Source organism: Lutra lutra, chromosome 5 (genome assembly GCF_902655055.1).
Source record: "Lutra lutra chromosome 5, mLutLut1.2, whole genome shotgun sequence".
NCBI classification, from domain to species: Eukaryota; Metazoa; Chordata; class Mammalia; order Carnivora; family Mustelidae; genus Lutra; species Lutra lutra.
Genome location: NC_062282.1, coordinates 60,204,546 through 60,224,166, shown reverse-complemented (window position 1 = coordinate 60,224,166; position 19,621 = coordinate 60,204,546). Strand labels below are relative to the sequence as shown.

General features: G+C 42.1%; 1 protein-coding gene across 1 annotated transcript in view; it reads right to left on the bottom strand.

Annotated features, from left to right (window-relative positions):
* DOCK2 (dedicator of cytokinesis 2) overlaps positions 1 to 19,621 on the bottom strand; it is a 411,678-nt gene that overhangs the window by 357,292 nt on the left and 34,765 nt on the right. The window contains exons 3-8 of the mRNA XM_047729407.1: positions 14,487 to 14,527; positions 13,337 to 13,392; positions 12,547 to 12,643; positions 9,448 to 9,596; positions 4,054 to 4,189; positions 1,850 to 2,004 (exon numbers count right to left, since the gene is read on the bottom strand). Coding sequence (XP_047585363.1) covers positions 1,850 to 2,004; positions 4,054 to 4,189; positions 9,448 to 9,596; positions 12,547 to 12,643; positions 13,337 to 13,392; positions 14,487 to 14,527 — 634 coding nt within the window. The remainder of the gene's footprint in view (positions 1 to 1,849; positions 2,005 to 4,053; positions 4,190 to 9,447; positions 9,597 to 12,546; positions 12,644 to 13,336; positions 13,393 to 14,486; positions 14,528 to 19,621) is intronic.

Below are 19,621 nucleotides of genomic sequence, written 5' to 3'. Positions count from 1 at the left end.
ATTTCAGGTGTGTTCAAAGGGGACAGGAACATTCACCTGCAGTGTTCACTGAAGCCCAGCCAGGTGAATTGGGCTGGCCTTTTAATAGTAGAGATTTAGATTTGCTATAAAGAATAGCTATCCACCATGACAGTGCTGAAACCCTGATGAGAACAATTTAGGATATTCAATACAACCCTTTCCTTGGTGACATACACACTAAAGTGGGAACTAGGGGCACCGGGTGGTCCAGTCTGTTAGGCATCCAATTCTTGGTTTCAGCTCAGGTCATGATCTCAGAGTCATGAGATTGAGCCCTGCATCAGGCTCAGAATCACCTGAGATTCTCTCTCCTTCTCCCTCTACTCTTCCCACTCATGCTCTCTCTCTCTTTCTCCCTCTCTCTCTCTCCCTAAAATAAATAAATCTTTAAAAAAAATAAAATAAAGTGGGAATTATCTTGCCTTTGGAATCAGATAGATGGATCTGATTAGAAATCTTAGCTCTCCCATTAATAAATACATATGACTTTGAACCAGTCACTTGAACTTTCTGGGCCTCATTCTCCCACCCAAATGTCATGGACTAATGAGAATTAAATGAGATCATGCACAGACCTCAGTTCAGTCCTCTTAGATGGAAAGCCCCTCCATGTTTCACAAATTTTTCCAGAAAAGCCATTATTTTCCAAAATACTGCTATTCAGTAGTGACAATATGTGATCTCATTTAATCATCATAACAGCCAAGCTAGGGAGAAAACACTTTCTCCATAAAGGCAGAGAGATTATACCCCAGATGCATTCTAATATGTCAACTGGGACTTCAGATATGGCACTTCAAATATGCGGCCATATGTTGGCCCAAAACCCCACGGAGGAGACTGGCAGGGTCACCACCTGGAATGATGGTCTAAGCCACAAGCAGAAGCCAGGGGCCCAGTAGTCAGAACTGGAGTTGTACCAAAGTCTTTTCCCTGGAGATTCTCAAAAAGTTTTCTTACTTCCTCAAGCTGAGGCACCCAGAAGTTCCCTTACTTTCTCTATTCTCAAGCGCAATCAGTTAAAGTAGTAATAATAATAGTCACTGCCGCTTGGAGCACTGTGGTCAAGCCCTGTGCTTCACCTGCTTTTTCTCATTAAATCTGAAAAAAATGATCCTGTGAGTGTGGTGCTAACATTTTGCAAATGGACAACTCGGGCTTAGAAAGATGAGCAACTTGCCGAGGGTTAAGAAAGAGTAAATGGCACAGCCAGGATATGAACTCAGGCAGGTATCAGAGTCCACATTCTTAGCCTGGATATCACCCTGGAGGAAATGAAGTTCTCACCATTTACTTCTTTTTTTTTATGATTTTATTTATTTATTTGCCCAACAGAGAGAGAGAGAGAGCACAAGCAGGGGGAGAGGCAGAGAGAGAGGGAAAAGCAGGTTCCCCACTGAGCAGGGAGCCCAATGGAGGGATCTATCCCAGGACCTGGGATCATGACCTGAGCCAAAGGCAGATGCTTAACAACTGAGCCACCTTGGCACCCCTACCCACCTCCTATTTTAAGAGTAGGTATTTTTAGTCTATCCAATACTAGCTATATTAATCTCATTTTTTTATTGTTTTCCAGTATCAAAAACCTATTTACAAAACCAATGCAACCACAACCGCACTATGGGAAAAATTTGTTGGTAAATAATATTTCAACCTGACTTACATTTCCTACAATAAGTTTCTTCCATATTTTCAGGCTCTATTTCTCTTCCAAGTGGGAATTTCTCCACAAGTGATGATGGGAATTAAAAAAAAAAAAGATGCTCTGTGCTCTGCTAATTCCAACGTCTCATATATAGACAAGTCAGACAATATTGAACACACCTACCTTATGACCGTTTGTTTGTTGGGATCATAGAGAGACATGAAGAGCTCAGCATCTTCCCCAATTCGGCACACAAAGTTCCTCACAAAGACATAGAGGCTATGGGTGGGGGAGGAGGAGATCCGGGAATACATTCCATAATCTGGCTGGTCTTTTGACTAAGAGTTGGAGGGAAGAAAGGAGAAAGGTGGAGAAAATCAGCCCAGTAGCACTTGGGATTCAAGTCTGAAGATTCCTGCGTTATATCCAGGTCTACCAGCAAAAGTTTCTGTCATCTGAGCCAAGTCACTTTGACTCTTTTGGCCTTGATTTCCTCATTTTGGGAAATACCACTGTTTGACCCGGCCTTCCTCATAAAGTTAGTGTCATAAAAAGCACAAACCATAAAAAGAAAAAAAAAATGTTTAAATAGACTTCATCAAAACTAAAAACTTCTGCTTTTTTAAAAATGCATTAAAGAAAATGAAAAGGTTAGGCACAGACTGGGAAAGCATATTCACAAAACATGTATCTTATAAGGAATTCATATTTAGAATATACAAATATACAATTTTATTTAGAACACAAAAGAGTTCCTACAACTCAGTGAAAAAAAAACCAATTAAAATGGGTAAAATATTTGAACAGATACTTCACACACACACAAAAAAGATGCAAATGGCATAGCCAGTAAGCACATGAAGAGATAGATAATACTCAACATCACTAGTCATTCAGAGATATGCAAATTAAAACCACAATAAGATACAACCACTAGAATGGCTTAAGTTGAGAGATTGGCAAGACTGAGCAAGCGTTGAAAGAATGCAGAGCTAATGGAACTCTCATATATGGCTGATGGGAAGGCAAAATTGTACAGCCCTTTTGGGAAATAGTACAGCAGTCTCTTAAAGTGTTGAACATACATGAATCATAGGATCCAGCAACCCTATTGTCAGGTATTACTTGGAAATAATGAAAATATGTGTCTGCACGTATGTTTGCAAATGTTCATAGCAGTATTATTTATATAGTCCCTGGTGGAAACAACCCACAAGTCCAACAATGGGCAAGTAGTTGATGATACAGCAACTCAACAATAAAAAAGAAAAAAAATATATATATATATACACAACATGAACCTAAAAACACCATGCTGAGTAAAATAACTCATACACAAAAACCATATGATTTCATTTATATGAAACTCTAGAAGAGACAAAAGTGTAATCACAGAAAACAAATTAGGAATTGCCTAGGCTTGGAGACTGGGAAAGGGGATCGACAACGAGGGAACTCAAAAAGACTTTCAGGGTGACACAACTGTTGATACTGTGATTATGATAGAGTTGACTCAACACTATATTTTAGTAAGATTCAGTAGACTGAGTGAATTAATTTTGTGTGAAATTATCTTAATGAAACTAAAATTAAAGTTGTTTGCAACTAATACACAGTGGCTAAAATGATTTTTTAAATCATAAGTCAGACTGCGTTAACCTCGAAAAAAATTTTTTGTTTCCTTGAAGTCTTTTGTTGCTTTTCCACACTTGGGATAATATCTTAACTCTTTTCTGTGAGCCCGCAGGCCCTGTGAAAGCTGGCTCCTGCTCCCTACCTCTCCAAATCCTCGCTTACACTTTCCTACTGCTCATCAGGCCCCATTCACACTCGCCTTTCTACTTCTGGAACATTCAGAACACAGTCTTACTTCAGGGCCTTTTCACTTGCTGTTCCCTCTGCCTACAACACTTTGTCCCTAGATCTTCCCAGGCCTGGTGACTTCGAATTATTCAAGTGCCAACTCAGATGTCTTTTCTGAGAGAGGCCTTTCTTGATAGTCCCTTTTAAAATAGCTCCTGATTCACTCTGATTCATATAACCCTAGCTTATTACCTTGTAGAGACTTAACACCATCTGGCATTAATCTGTGCATTTATTTATTTACTTCTTATTGCCTTTCTTCTTTTCCCCTCTCTGGAATATAAAATCTCCATAAGAACAGGAAACTTGCCTTGCATTAAACTACCTGTGGGATGGATGCAGAATGAATTACAGACCCACGTACAAAAACACAATAAAATGCACGTGGTTACTGATCATCTCAGGTAATAGGACAGATGTCTCCTTGAATAATATGGAGTCTGGTTAGTTAGCCTATTATTTGAAGTTTATGATGTGCTACATGACTGCTGTATGACTGCTAAAGCCTATCTTACAAAGCTCACCATTTCTTCCTTGATGCGCTCTGTGATCTTATCAGTTGCTTCCTCGTGTGCATGGAACAAGCTGATGACACTGGTATTATCGGGGTCCAAGATATTTCCATCATCATCTCTGACAATCAGATCGAGCTCAAGAATTCTGAAAAGCAAAAACAAAGGGTAAGGATAAATCTGGGGAAGCTTAAGCCTTTAAGATGTTGGTGAGAAGTTTATGACCAGAAAGTTCAGCTGATGTCTGAGAATTATAGACTTCCACAGAACAGCTCTACACCAACTGCCTTGCACACAGCTCTGAGGCGTACTGGTGCAGTTCAGCCTCTTTGGGTGGCACTATGGCAGTGTATATTTTCTTAAGATGTATATTTTCTGCAATACTAAATCTAGAGAAACATCCACATTTGAATGAGGATGTGTGTTACAGCATTGCTTACCTCAGCAAACTGTTGAAAAAACCACAATGTCGGTCAAAGGGAGAATAGTGAAATAAACTGTGACCTGTAATGCAATTCCATGTAGCAGTGCTTAACAAATATGATATAGCTTTAGTATGTTCAATGATACATCTCAGTGAAAAAAATGAAGTATGGAAAAATGCATACACTAGGTTTATATAAACAAATAAACCAAGTCATAAATATTGTCGGGGTGCATGCACATGAATGACAAGAAAGAGGAGAAGGGTCTGGACAAAAAGCACCAAACCACCAATACTACCAACAGGGGTATCTGCAAGGAAGAGTAGGACCCTGCGACCAAGACAGGTAGAGGGGTCAAAGGAGACATGTACCTTATTTTAAGTTGTTTTACGATATCATATCATATCATATCATATCATATCATATCATATCACATATATAGCAGAAGAATGTGTTCAACAACATTTTGAACATAGTTGTTGGGGGGACATCTCAGATATATTGCTTGTTATCCATAGCTTGCTCTTTAGCTCTTTGACTTCCAGGCCATAAGCTTTCCCCTGCTTGGTATTGATTTGTTTCAGCTGCATCTGTCATTCTGGTTGGCATCAGTGATGTTTAATAACAGCAAACACATAGCACTTGCAGTGAGCTCACATATGTTAAATGTTTTATGTATATAATGTACTTTACATACTATTAATAGCCCCATTTTACAAATGGGAAAAGACCAAAGATATGGGGGCTAATTAATTTGCTCAAGGTCACATACATAGTTAAAAAAATAGGGGCACCTGGGTGGCTCAGTGGCTTAAGCCTCTGCCTTCAGCTCAGGTCATGATCTCAGGGTCCTGGGATGGAGTCTCACATCGGGCTCTCTACTCAGCAGGGAGCCTGCTTCCTCCTCTCTCTCTGCCTGCCTCTCTGCCTACTTGTGATCTCTGTCTGTCAAATAAATAAATAAAATCTTTAAAAAAAACAATATGACATCCTGGTCTGCACTCTTAACCTCTCTGGTATACTTACTACATGGGAGGCACTTAGGAGCAGTATTGGATTAGGGCACCAAGGGTAGGTTTGCAGATGCCTGGATTTAAAGCTGCTTTTGCACTTGATGTTGGGACGGAGGACCTCAGCTGTCCATACAAAGAAGATAGGGGAAAGTGGGCTGATGAAGACTGAGAAGGCCATCAGTGACCCTACTTAGGCACCATTCCTGAGTACTGACTGCGGAAGGGCAGCATGGACAAATGAAGGAGACTAAGTTTCCATGTCTTGTTTGAGAACCAGATAGAGAAGCACATCTCTCGTCTCATCTAAATGCAAACAGAAGGGAGTCAAGGTTCACCCTTTTGCCCACATTCATTAAGAAATTAACTTCCAACTAGATAGGACTCACAATGTTGCCTGGCCATGCTGCCGAACGGGTGATGCTAAAGGAGGATAAATGCTTTCAACTAATGCAGCACAGAGACTCGCATGACCTCAGAAAAGATGGAGCATAGCCAATACATAATTTAATGCCAAGATCTCTCTAGCTCTTTCTCTTCAAAATCTATCAGAGTGGATTACGGTTCTAAAATGTATGAATAAAACGTTCTTTAGGGTCCAGCTATCTTGGGATTTGGAGGAGTCATTTGAGGATTCCTCACTCCTTGGAGACCAAGTAGCTTGCCCATTACTAGTCTCATGTGGAATTTTTAGAAGCTTTAGTAGTCACAGGCCAGGACTGCCAGAATTCCCATAACTCAGGGTCAGGAGAGGCTGTCTCCCAACTGAACAGCAAACCATTTTCTTTGCAGAAATGAGCATTTTTACATTTTTTCCTCAGAGGTAGTCCCACACTGTTCTCTTCTGTTCAGGAAGGCAATAAAGTGAACCCAAAACAAGGGTTTGGGGAAGTCTCCACCATAAGCATTTTTCAAAAACAAAACAAAACAAAAAAATTTAGTGGTAATGAAAACAGAAATGGCTCCTTCTGTGGCTCATGGTCATCCTCTGGACAAATTCAAACTCCTTTATTTGGCACTTAGGCCCTCAAGGTTCCGGCCCCCTGTGTGTCTTCCCCTCCATGTTCCTGTTAATCTCTGAGCTCCTCCCACATTCTCTCTCTCTCTATCACTCTCTCACCCTTCTCTCCTTCTTGATTACCTAATAATTCCCACTAGTCCTGTTAGATTCCAGCCTGTTAGTGTCAGCCACCTCCTTCCCTCCCCGACTCTCTTTCCATGCTTCCTACTCTTGGGAAAGGCATGGCTTTCTGCTCAGCATTCTGTTTACTTCTCTGTCTCTCATCTTAATCTACCATTGTCCTCAGAGGCAATAGAATGCAGTACTAGTTAAGCACTTGAACTCTGGAACCAAGCTACTTGGTGCAAATTTCAGACATCTGGGACAAAATGGCCTAATGACTCTGTGATCCTCAGTTCACTCGCCTGAGAAAGAGGGGTGATAATAGCTCTTACCTACCTTATCGAGTTGTCATGAGATTTAGCCGAATTAATGTCCAGAAAGTGCTTAAAACAGCGCCTGGTAGATAGTCACCACTCGGTGAGTTATTATTAGTTCTCCTTGCTTGCTTTTTAGTGTTAACATAGAAGCTATATTTTGTAAATATCTGTGTCCTCAAGGCCTAGCAGGTGCTCAACAAAAGTTTGATGTCTGAATGAAAGGACAAAGTGAATGATGGGAGAAATAAGCTGATTCTGCTCAGTCCTCCGGCACTAAATTCCCTGACTCTCACAGTGTGAGCCGTGCCCCTCATACAGCTCCTGACGCTCCGCCCCTCGGTCTGGCCTTCTGGTTCTCAGAAAGCCACCCACCCTATATTAGAGCTCTGAGCTCCAAACATACAGGCCAGCGATAAATGAAGGTGACCAGATCTCCTTCCCTTGCAGGGAAATCATCAAGGAAACGAGGCAAGAAGCAAGGAGCCCCCTAGTTCAGGGCCGCCATTTCCAACAATGCCTCTTTCCCTTTGGGGAAGTGACTAAAACTGAAAGCATAGGGCTGGCCCAGACAATGCTGCACAGGCACAGCCGACTTGGGCATGACCCTCTCCTCCTCATTTTCCCATCAGCACCATTCACGTACTCATCCAGCTACCATTCACTGACCACCTCCCATATGCAGACCTTATTCCCGACACAGAGAGATGGATTATATGGCCACTGTTTACAGAGTTCCCATCACAGCAGGGGAGACAGGCCACTAACAAGGTGATTACTGCAGAGGGGACATGGGACCTGCAAGGGCACCTAACACAGCAGGGGTAGGTAGAGGAAAATCAGAGAAGACTTCCTATGAGCAGTGACCATTTCTTCCATCCTTGGCCTTTTTTCTTAGGATCCCTGTGAAGAAACCACATCTGAAGGTCACAGATGCCATTACTGCAAAGCAGCAAAACTCCCTCGATATTCACACTCCCAGCCGTGACTGTACTCAGCTAACGATGTCAGCGCACCAGTGGCGGCGGCAGCTGGGTGGCAAACCCTTCCTGTCCCTTTGGGATCACATGCAGTATAAGCAGATTTGGACATGCTTGCCAGCTGCCAGCCGGGGAACCAGCAGAGGGACTGTGCTCCTGACATGGGAAGCAGCTGTAAGCTGGACACGTTGACTTTCCTAGTGCCTATGGATTTTCTTCCTGGTACATATGACATAGGCAAGAAAGCCTGGTTGCTAGGAAATTTCCTTCTTGTCCCACTAAGTGGGCTCTTTCTACTTTCCCGTTTGGTCTTATGGCCCAGGCTTCTGATGCACTTCACAACCTTCTAAACCTGCCATACTCTCATGCACTCCTACCTTCCTTCCCCACTCTCCCCCGCCCGCCCTTAATACTTCATCTTTCACTTAAAATTCCTCTCAGGGTTACCTCTGTCAGGAAGCCTTCCCTGACCTCCTTCTCCAAGTTAAATTAAGAGTACTCTTATTTCATAAGCCATCAAGCTTACCACAATACATATCATCATTTTGCTTGTAGATCACTCCTAACCAGAATGTGGTTCCTTAGCAGACAGGAACTTTTATTTCTATAGCTTCAACAGCTAGCAAGGTATCAGACCAATCATAAGTGTTTGGTACATGTTTGTTGTTGGGATGAATGAGCAAATGAGTAGGATTTAGAGGTCACTCAAATAAGCAGGAGGGAGGGGAGGCCTTTACAGTTCTCAAATGCATCCAGGTAGCATAGTGGCAGTCCTCTGGACTCTGGAGTCAGATTGATTTGGTCTAAATTCTGGTTCTGCCATTATTAGCTATGTGATTCTGGACAAATTGCTTGACCTCTATAAGGGCCTCAGTTTCTTCATCTGGAAACAAGTGTGGATAATAAAACTGTCTGCCCTATAAAGCTATTATAAGAATTAAAAAAGAAACACATGACATCAAGCTTGGTACATAATAAGCTCAGATTAAGTGTTACTTGTAATGTTATTCACTACTATTATTATCAGTGGGTTGTCCTGCCTCAAAAAATTTTCTCATACTCTCTTCAAAGCATTCAAACTCCAACCACTTTCTGCTTCTTCCCTTTTGAGGAAACACTTCTGTAACCATGCATATGAGTTTAGTTGATGGCACGTGGCTTGGATAATTTAGGATGGGGGAAGGGACATTAAGTCTCACGCTGCGATATAAGGGAGAGTTTTGTTAAGTGCAGGAATAAAATGACAACTAAGCCAAAAGTGAACCAGCATGACTGTGCTCCTCAGCCCCTCGGAAGTAGGTTAAATGAGTGTCCTAAATCTCTCAGCCAGTAATAACCACTGCATAAGCAAGCCCTTCCTCCACTTGCATGTCCCTAGGTCCCACAAGGGTGATGAGAAAGGCACACAAGCACTGCGTTGGTAACACTTTTCTCTCAAATAGAAAGTGGCAAACGCACATCTAAAAATGAAACCAAGTTTCTCTGGAGGGAGACAGGGAAGAAGGGAGGCAGGTAGGAGAAGAGAGCATCTTTTCTGAGGAAAGAAAGTCTTACTTGTTGCCATAGTCGATTTTGGATGTGACTTTTTGCTTCAGTTCCTTCAGTTCGTCTTTGGGCAGAGTTCCCGAGAGGAGCTGGGATCGCCACTCCATCAGGTCGTACATCATGGACTGCACCTGCATGAACCGCTCCTTTTTGCTGGCCTACAAGACAAAAAACAAGGCACAGTCACCTGGGCAGAGGGTGTGTGGGCATCTGTGTGGCAAACTGTGCCAAAGTCAGTCGAGCATGTTCAGGGGCCGTGGTGAGAGCATCTCTCCTGGCCCCTACACAGCTGCCAAGGGATTGGGCGGTAGTCTCCATCGTTCACATAATTCTTCCTGCTGGGCCACAGAGACTTCCAGAAATGAAAGTAATAATCCCAGTCACGTCTTGGTTAAAGCAAGGGTTATCTCTGACTCTCATCAGAAAAGATACTTCTTGAGCAGAAATGCCATGAAAGCTGCTATAATGCAGGTCCCAGAGCTCAAGCCCTCAAGGGCTGGGAACCAGGGCCATTTTTCTGGTGATAAAGGCCTATTTCTAGGGCAGTGTTCCCCCACGTGTGACATGTACAACCTATGGGACAGAATGGCTTTTGGTGATACAAAGACCCAACATTAAATAACATAGACCCATATGGTGATTCTCCTTCCATCCTTCTGTAGAAAGGAAGGAGAAAGGTGCAGTTTCGTTGTGATGTGTCTTTAACTCCTCTTTCAATTCCTTTTTTTAACAGGGAGAGAGAAGTCTTGAGTGCAGAGCTTTTGACAGGTACTATATAGCAAACATTTAATAACATTGTCTTGTTTTCACTGTATTTATTTAAATAATGTTTTTCTAATCATGTCAAGCACTTTTGGCTATCCATTTGGGAAAGCATGTGGAATAATAATGAACAACAACAATAATAATATAGTATTTTTAAACATATATAATATTAAATAAATATATAATAATAATAATATGTATTTGTTCTTTGTCCCCCGTTCTTGGCACAGAGCTCCTAAAGCCCTTGGAACTTCCTGAGTGGTAAGAGCCTCTTTTCTTATTCATAACGAGTCCCTTTTGACCATACCTGAGTTTATGACTCTTGGAGGCCCCCTCCTCAGCTTCTGGATGGGGAGCAGGATGCCAGAGGAACCTATCACGTGGTTAGAAAGTTGGAACTTTAAGCCCCACCCCCTTCACCCTTCCCCTTCAAGGAGCTCAATCACCAATGACCAAAGATTTCATCACTCATTCCTATGTAATGAAACTTTGATTAAAACTCTCCATCAGTAAGGTTCAAAGAGCTTCCCAGATGGTGAACATATCTCTGTGCAGGAAAAGTGGCATGCTGAGAGAAGGCACGGAAGCTCTGTGCTCACCCCAGCCTAGTTCCCTTACCTGTGTATCTCTTCCATTTGGCTGTTCCTGCATTGCATAAGCAGGGGGAGAGGGACAAGGAGAAAGAGAAGCAGACTCCCCGCTAAGCAGAGAGCCCCTGGGGATCATGACCTGAGCCAAAGGCAGACATTTAACCGACTGAGCCACTCAGGCACCCCTGCTTTGTAGCCTTTATAGTAAAACAGTAACCATAAGTAGACCTCTTTGCAGAGCTCTGTGAGTTGTTCTAAAGAATTAGGAGACCTGAGGTGGAGGTGGAGGGGAATGATGAAACCCTGATTTTATACTATGTTTGGACAGAAGTGTGGGTAGCCTGGGGACCCAAGACTGGCAACTGGCATCTGAAGTGAGGGCAATCTGGTAGTTTTGAGTTCTTAAACCTGTAGAATCCTAAACGGACTCTGGGGAGTCAGTGGTAGAATTGAATTGAATTACAGGGTATCTGGTCAGTGTTGGAGAATTGGAAATTGTTGGAATTACATGGCATGCTATAAATTACTTCAGTTTACTAAAAAGGGAGCCAACTGAGATATTAAGTGAACATTATTCATCTGGTATGCAGACATGGCAAGAATCATGAAGGTGATATTGGAATACCACAGGTTTAAGGTTCTCTTTACAAGGGTAAAAAGCACAATGGACTTGATATTCAAAGATTTCTTAAGGGAAAACACCAAGCTTCCATGGTATAGGTGTATGCAATGTTTAAAAAGGGGGAGTGGCGATGAATAATTAAACCACTTGAGCTTCAGGTGAACTTTCTCCTAAACTTTCCTAACAACTTTTGAGAAACTTTTTTTTTTTTTTTTTTAAAGCTCAGGTGCTTTTTTTTTTTTTTAAAGATTTTATTTATTTATTTGACGGAGAGAGATCACAAGCAGGCAGAGAGGCAGGCAGAGAGAGGGGAGGAAGCAGGCTCCCTGCTGAGCAGAGAGCCCGATGCGGGGCTCGATCCCAGGACCCTGAGATCATGACCTGAGCCGAAGGCAGTGGCTTAACCCACTGAGCCACCCAGGCGCCCCGAGAAACTTATAGAGTAGGATGTGCCAATTCCCATATATTATGAAGTATCCACATAGGAACCGACATTTATGACCATAAAAGTTAAGTCTACAAATACCATGTGTACACCAGCAGGTGTGGGTAGTGCTCTAACAGAGATGCAGTAAGCTTTGGTTGACATTTTCACTCTCGGCTTAATGGTTTTCTTAGCTAATTGCTTTCATTAGGAGCTTTAGAAGCATCAAAGGAGGATTTAAATTAGATTTGCTTCCATACAGGGAAAACACATACAAAATGTGCTCTTTGTTTTTCCAGGGTCAAAGCTTCTTCATGGATCTAAGGACAATAGCATTAGTTAATTAATATATGAGAACGGTATTTCTCTAGGTATTGTCAGCAGACTACCAAATCAAAATCCCCAGGGTTTATTATAATGTGGAGTTTCATGACAGGAAGTTTTATTTTTTAACAAAAATTTTTGAACTTGTTTTAAAACTGAAGGATCACATCAGACCCCTGTGTATTATGGCTGGCTCACAAGCTCGCGATGTGGCTTTGGGAAAGTTACCTAACCTCTCTGGACCTCCATGTATTCATAACATTTGTTCTACTGCGTCACAAGAGCTACCTTGGCCTGCCCTGCTCACAACCAAATTCCAAATTTGAACCAAAGCAAAGACCGCAGGAAGCTTCCGTCCCAGGGAGCAGGGTTCTGGGCCTCACCACGTAGAGCTGTTTCCAGATGCTGCCCCATTCCCAAAGTGTTGTTGTCACTTCTTGTGCCAGAGGAATTTCTGCAGGAATGATGTTCTCGATATTTCTATTTAAGGTGGGAGACAAAATTGTGTGAAATTGATACCCAGGTGCTAACAAGATAAAATGCTGGCAAATTTGCATTAAGCTGCAGCTGCTGAAAGGGGCCTCGCTGGCAGCAGATAAACCGCCTCCAATAGCCACACCAATTACATTATGCAAATGCAAGGAACTTCCTTTTTTTTTTTTTTAAGATGTTATTTATTTATTTGACAGAGATCACAAGTAGGCAGAGAGGCAGAGAGAGAGGGAGAAGCAGGCTCCCTGCTGAGCAGAGAGCCCGATGCCGGGCTCGATCCCAGAAACCTGGGATCATGACCTGAGCCGAAGGCAGAGGCTTTAACCCACTGAGCCACCCAGGTGCCCCAGGAACTTCCTTTTTAATGTCCTCCTTCACTGGGGTGGGCCCTTCGAGCTCATTACTCAGGATTAATCGACTTTAATATAGTTCAAAGGCAGCTGCAGATGAAAAGTTTGATTCTCCAAACTTCCTAATACCCCCTCAGAATCAGATCTGAACAGATTATCAATGTGGATTAGATCTCCTATTGCATGAGGAAAAGGAGACAAGCAAATACATGTGAGCATGGAGAAGGGGCATGAGCTGATTCACATCTGCCAAGTCAGGCTTTCAAAGCAGACAAGACAGAGATATCTGTGAGCTGTGGGAGGGTCAAGCCTGGTGAAGAATGACAAATACCTTCTTTTCTCCACTGTCACTTCCTTGATGTGGATAAAGGATTTTGGGAAAATGCCCTGTTGGGAATAAAATAAGATAAAATAAAATAAAATGTCAAATCCTTACAGCAATAACTGACCCCGGGCCTTCATCGTTTTTCCCAAAAACCATTGACTGGTAAAACTCTCAAATATTACAGGAATAATTCATTCTCTTATTTCTACTTCTTACCAGTTCTCCACCGGTTGGCTGTCCTAGATCCCATAATAGCCCTAGATTCCCAAGAATGCTTCAGGCCCATTGTGGACACCCATCCTACCAAATGACAAGACAGGAACACATAAAAGACTCACTCTAGGTGAGACAAAGTGCTCTGTCTCTCCCCTGTCCCGCCCTATTCCAGGAAAGCAGTCACCCTTCACAGTCACAAACAGTTGGAACATCAGGTCCTCCTAAAGCAACAGCATCCTTGGTTGCTTATGGGCTATTTTGATAAAAGACCTGTTTTCCCAGGGTTTATTTTATTGTTCTTTGGAGACCAGAGTAGGATCATGCCTCCCAGTCAGCATGTCAGGGAGGAAGGAACAAGCATCTTATTCCCTTGCCCCCAAAGCTTGGCTCAGTTAATAAGAGAAGCTTATCAATTACTTGAAAATTCCTTCATAAATGAACCAGGGTGCACATTGGAGGCATCTGCTTCTGCACTAGACATGATGAGCCGTAAGACCAGTAAAACAGGTGGCTGCTCTCATGGATAAAATGGTGTAATATGGAGTTGGAGCAGGTGAACTCCCTGAGGACAGAGGCTGGACTTCACTCTGTGAAGTGAGGAACTGTTAAATGCCCCCAAACAACTCTAGAGAAAGGCAGCAGAAGATAAATTTCAAATAAAACATGCACATTTCCATGGGGACTCAAAGAAGGGAGAAATCATATATAATTGGCATATCAGGAAAAGTTGGAGGGAAAAGAGAGCTCCGGAGGTCAGCCTTAAGGGGAAGGGAGTAGAGACACAAGTGCCAACAGGTAGAGGTGGGAAAGCACAGGACTCAGGGAAGAAGAAATGAGACAAATGTGCTGGGGAGCTATAGTGGAAGGAATTGCCCAAAGGGATTGCAATCTCATGTAAAGACATCCAACACTGTTTCAAATAAAAACAGATCGGCCTTACCTGTAACATTTTGTGCTTTAGGAGGTATCCCCTATACCAATCTGCAAAGAGAAAATAAACAAACAGGTCTCTTATCTATTCCTACAAGTTTATTGCTGGGTTTTTTGTTGTTGTTGTTGTTGTTCTGTTTGTTTTTAACTAGCAAAGAAACTACTGCCAAGTGCTTTAGACCTTAGGTACAGATACAAGTCTGGAAGCCCTCAGGCTTCAACAATCTGTTGGATTCATTGTCAAGACCTCCAAAAAGCATTTAAAAAGACAGGGATTACACATAACAATGCAAATTTCCTCCTTCTGAAAAAATAGGAGGCCCAGGGATGGTGGCCAGTGCTTCCGCACCGCCACAGTCAGCTGACGGAGAAGACCATCTGGTCCCATTAGATGGGAGGTGTCTCCAACTCACGGGCCTCTATCCAGCCCTTCACTTATTTCCATTACCTGATTGGGTCCTATACTCATGTGCATATTTCAACCTCTGCCTTAGAGACATAGAAAGGCTTAGGGAGTTCGTCAAACATCCTAAAATAATACCCATAGTTCTAACAGCAGCAAATAGGGTCTCATATGTGATTTGCAAAAGTTAGTTATTACAGAACAGACAAATTTAGAGATGGGTAAAAGGATAGGAATTTTAAAAGATTCTTCCCTTTGCAAGAACATCAAAAATGATTCAATTAACAGAAGTCCAAATTATACACAGTCTGAACAAAATGAGCCTCCATGTAGCAAGTATTGATGACTATAATGAGTCCACTGGCCTTTGGAATGATTCAAGCACAGCCAAGTAGCGGCATTTGTCATCTTGGTAAATAAAAAGCGTCTGTCGGGAACCTCATTAGCAAACCCTCATTACTAGGCTGACAGATTGTTGTCGAAATAGTTCTCAACAGACATACGTGCAAGCCCCCAAACAAACAAGTTAAAATGCGAAGTCACCCTTCATAATCATGAGCCAGCTTGAAGGTCAGGTCCTAAAGAAAATTCTAAAGCAACAGAACTACAGTGGCTCCTATTTTGAGAAACAGAAAGAGAAGTAGGAGAAAAGAGGAAAAGGAAGGATAGAAAAGGCAAAACAACAACAACAACAACAACAACTAAAACAAGAAAACAAAAAACAAAGAAAGGAATGGAGGTCAGAGCGAAAGAATCTCAGGTTTGGAATAAAGTACTGTTCCAAGCATCATCATATATGAAGTCTTTTAATCCTTGTACAAACCAGGAGGTAGGAACTGTAATTATCCCACTTTGTAAAAGTGGCCTATCTGAGGCAGAGAGAACTTAAGTAACCTACCCAGGGTTACACAGCTAGTAAGTGACAACCTCAGGATTTGAATGTAAGCAGCCATCATACTGTGTTTCCTGTCTGATGGAGGAAAAAGCATGGTGGTTGCCTAGTATTTCCTTCCCCCAATATCTGAATCCCCATGATCCTACTAAGCTACTTTCCAGCTGAATACTTCCAGTGCTGGATGCTTCAAGAAGCATCGCATTCTGTTTACACTCCTCTAATAATTTGTTCATAACTGCTGGTAATAATTAACCATTAACAATAGCACTTTTCCTTTCTGAGTGCTTGCTGCATGTTAAGAATTTTAGTAAAGTTTTTTCAGTTCCGGTTCCGGAACCCTCTGGAACTAGAAGCTCACCAAGTCTGCGGGCTCCTAACCCCACGAAGTCACGGAGGGCAGGACCCCAGGACCTGAGAGGGTCGCGCCCATCACCTCCAGGATCGCGGAGCAGCGCGCCCCAGGGGCCCAGCAGGGCTTTAGTTTTGGACTCGAGACTGTGGTAATTGAAGATTTCTGCTTCTGGCCATGATGGATTAGTGTGCTGCTGACCAAACCCAAAGCCAAGAACACAAGAGAACGTAAATTCAATGAGAATACATTCTCGAAGGTACCAGAGAGTTTTCAAGGGAGTTAGAACTGGGGGAGCCAGGATAACACATTGGAGCCACTTCCATCAATCCCTTGGATAATAAGCCAGAAAGGGGCGCTGCTCCAGAATCCTCTGGGCTCCCTGAGAAAGAGCCTGAGCTGGCCCGCTGGGGTATGAGAGGCTGCGGGGAGGAGAAGGGAAGCCAGACAGCCCCCCAGAAGGAGAGAGAACCCGCTGACCCGCAGCCACCCTCAACAGAAGAGAGAGCCCAGTGGCCTGTAGATTAGAGTCCCACTCCAGCTCTGGTTATCTGGTCATGCTCAAAAGCAGTGAGAGGACTTCCTTCACATCACAAAAAGATTCCTTTTTACAGTGCTCTTCAGCTCAAGGCAGTTCAAGTCAGACCTGCTTCAAAGACAGCTGCTTGTGATCTTTCCTTTCTGTGGGACGTTTGGCTGATTTTCTGAGTCAGAAAATACTCTGCCCTGATGCAAAATGGCTAGATGTATAGTGGTGTATTTTTTTTTTTTAATTTATCCCCTCATGAGTTAGATCCAATGTTGTTTTTTGTTTCCTTCAATATTATACTCTGAACCAAAACGCAAAATTAATATATTGCATTTAGCTTTTATTAATATAATTGTGGTTTCTATAGAATAGCAGCCATTTACATAAAAAGCAAAAGTCTGTAATTATTCAGACATTTTGATTTCATTAAAGCATCTATGTAATGATTCTTTCATAATTCAAACCTAAACAGTTAACTTCAAGACCTCTATTTTCATAATGTTTCAGTAAAAAAGAATTATTATTTCAAACCCACTCAATGACCAATTTTTAACGTAATAAAATGTTCTGTTGAGTTAAAAAAAAAAAGAATTTTAGTAAAGTTTTTTATTTTGTTTCCTTCAAATTATAAATTAATCTTCACAGCAATCCTCTAAAGTAGATATTATTATTACCTCACTTCTATGAATGAAAATAGGCACAGAATGATCAAGCAACTTGCTTGTGGTCACACAGCTAGTGGGTGATATAACTAAGATTTAAATCCAGCCATAACCCCACAGAGATGACACTCCACAACATTGCATTATAACAACTCCTTTGTTTGCAGTTCAACTCCATTCCACCAACTAGATATAAAAACATCTTTGGAATATTGCTAGCTACCATTTATTGATACCTAATGTATGCAAAGCTGTATGCTAAGTGTTATACATTCATTTCCTCATTTAGTCCTCATATCAATACTGTGAGCTAAGTATTATCATTCCTAATTCATAGATGAAGAAGTTGAGGTTCAAGTCAGTTGACGTAGTGGGCCAAATCACACAGCCAGGATTCAAGGGCAAATCGGAATGGCTTCAAAGCCAGCCCTCAATGCTGTTCTGCCACATTAGCCCTAGTGTGATGAGCACATACAGAAAAATTTCTCTCAGAGTACAAATACAGACAAGGGTCTCTTAGTTGAAGTGACCTGAATCCACTTGACTGCTAAGGCCATCAGAATCTACTGGAGAAAAGAAAAACAATCAAGGGGCCAACAGTATCTACCCAAAGCTCATGCTCAATTCTACATCTCCGTGACAAGAGCCCCGTCAGGGTCCCTTGACTCCCTGGTCCAGGGCCATTGCCTGCTTAGACCCTTGAGACTCAGTTACTTATGCACACCTTGTAGCTTTTCTGATGATCAGACCTTCAGCTCACTCCTGAGCAAGGAAGGAATCTATTGATTGTTACGCGAGCATGCTGGTTTCAAGATTCAAGTTCAACCATCGCTGATAGTTCATCTATTATGTACATGGTACTGGGCTAAGTACTTCAGAATAATCCCCTGCGATCCTTCATGAGAAGAGTTTATTACCACCTTCATTTGCAAGGTGATTACAATAACCTCAACTGCATCAGGGCTGCCTTTAGGACTTTTTCTGATATCTCCACCCCTGCTAGGTCATTGACTTCCATGACTCCCTGTTATCAGCTCCTTAATCTTTTCGCCTGTCACCTATATCTGGCTATACTCCAAGACCTGACCAGGCAGATAACAATAACTGGCATCCATAGTAAAATCCATGACAATGAACACCATGGTCAAAAGCAGGCTGTGTAACATAGCACTTGCCATATCTCAGGACTTGCCCCCAGGCTGAACACCCTTTCCAGTTAGATAATAGCAACCCCATCCAGGAGATAAGCACTTCTGTTTTTAAAAGAAAGCTCACAAAGTGTATCCTGAGGGAAGATGAGAAAAGGAAAATGGTTTACCATTCTTCTGGACAATTGTGAAGTACTAATTTCTCAAATCTTCCTCCCTTCCCACATCTCAAATACCAAAATGAAACGTACCTAAATTCTCTAATCAGCAGTTGTGGTGGGTAAGGAGAAAGTTGAGGAGAGAATAAAAATATCCCAGGACATTAGGGAAAAAAATCCATGGTCTATAGGCAGCATAATTTTTGGTCATGTCACTAAAGCCTCGGTGTTTACATTTATAAAATGAGGGAAATAACATTTACCCCACAGGGTGTTGCAGAAACTGTTTTATAAACATGATTATGAAGTAAAGGCATAAAACCTTGGACAGGAAGAAAACATACTGATTTAGGATAAGTGTTACCTACAGTATGGACAAAAAGACAAGACTAGAATGGAAGAGGGATAAAACGAGGTTTTCAACTGCATCTAAAATTTTTACTTCTTAAAAAAAGTGTTATTATTTGTTTATTGAGTGGTCATTGCCTGAATGTATTTTACTTTCCTGCGTAATTGAAATATCTAATGATACCAAGATCAAACAGAAGCTAGTGGTTAAGAGTATGATCTCTGGAATCAAATCCTTGATTTGAGTAGAGATCTAGGACTTACTATCTGTGTAATCTTAGACAAGTCATTTTACTTCTCTGAACCTCAGTTTTCTTATCTGTAAGGTGGGAATAATAATGGTGTTTGTCTCATGAGGCTGAAGTTAGATAAGAAATTCAGAGTTTTCCTAGTACCTGGCATATGGTAAGCGTCCAAATTCAGTAAACACCATTCTGTCTTTTAAAAATCAATAATCAGGGGCACCTGGGTGGCTCAGTGGGTTAAAGCCTCTGTCTTCGGCTCAGGTCATGATCCCAGGACCCTGGGATCGAGCCCCGCATCAGGCTCTCTGCTTGGCAGGGAGCCTGCTTCCCCCCCTCTCTCTGCCTGCCTCTCTGCCTACTTGTAATCTCTGTCAAATAAATAAATAAAATCCTTAAAAAAATAAATAA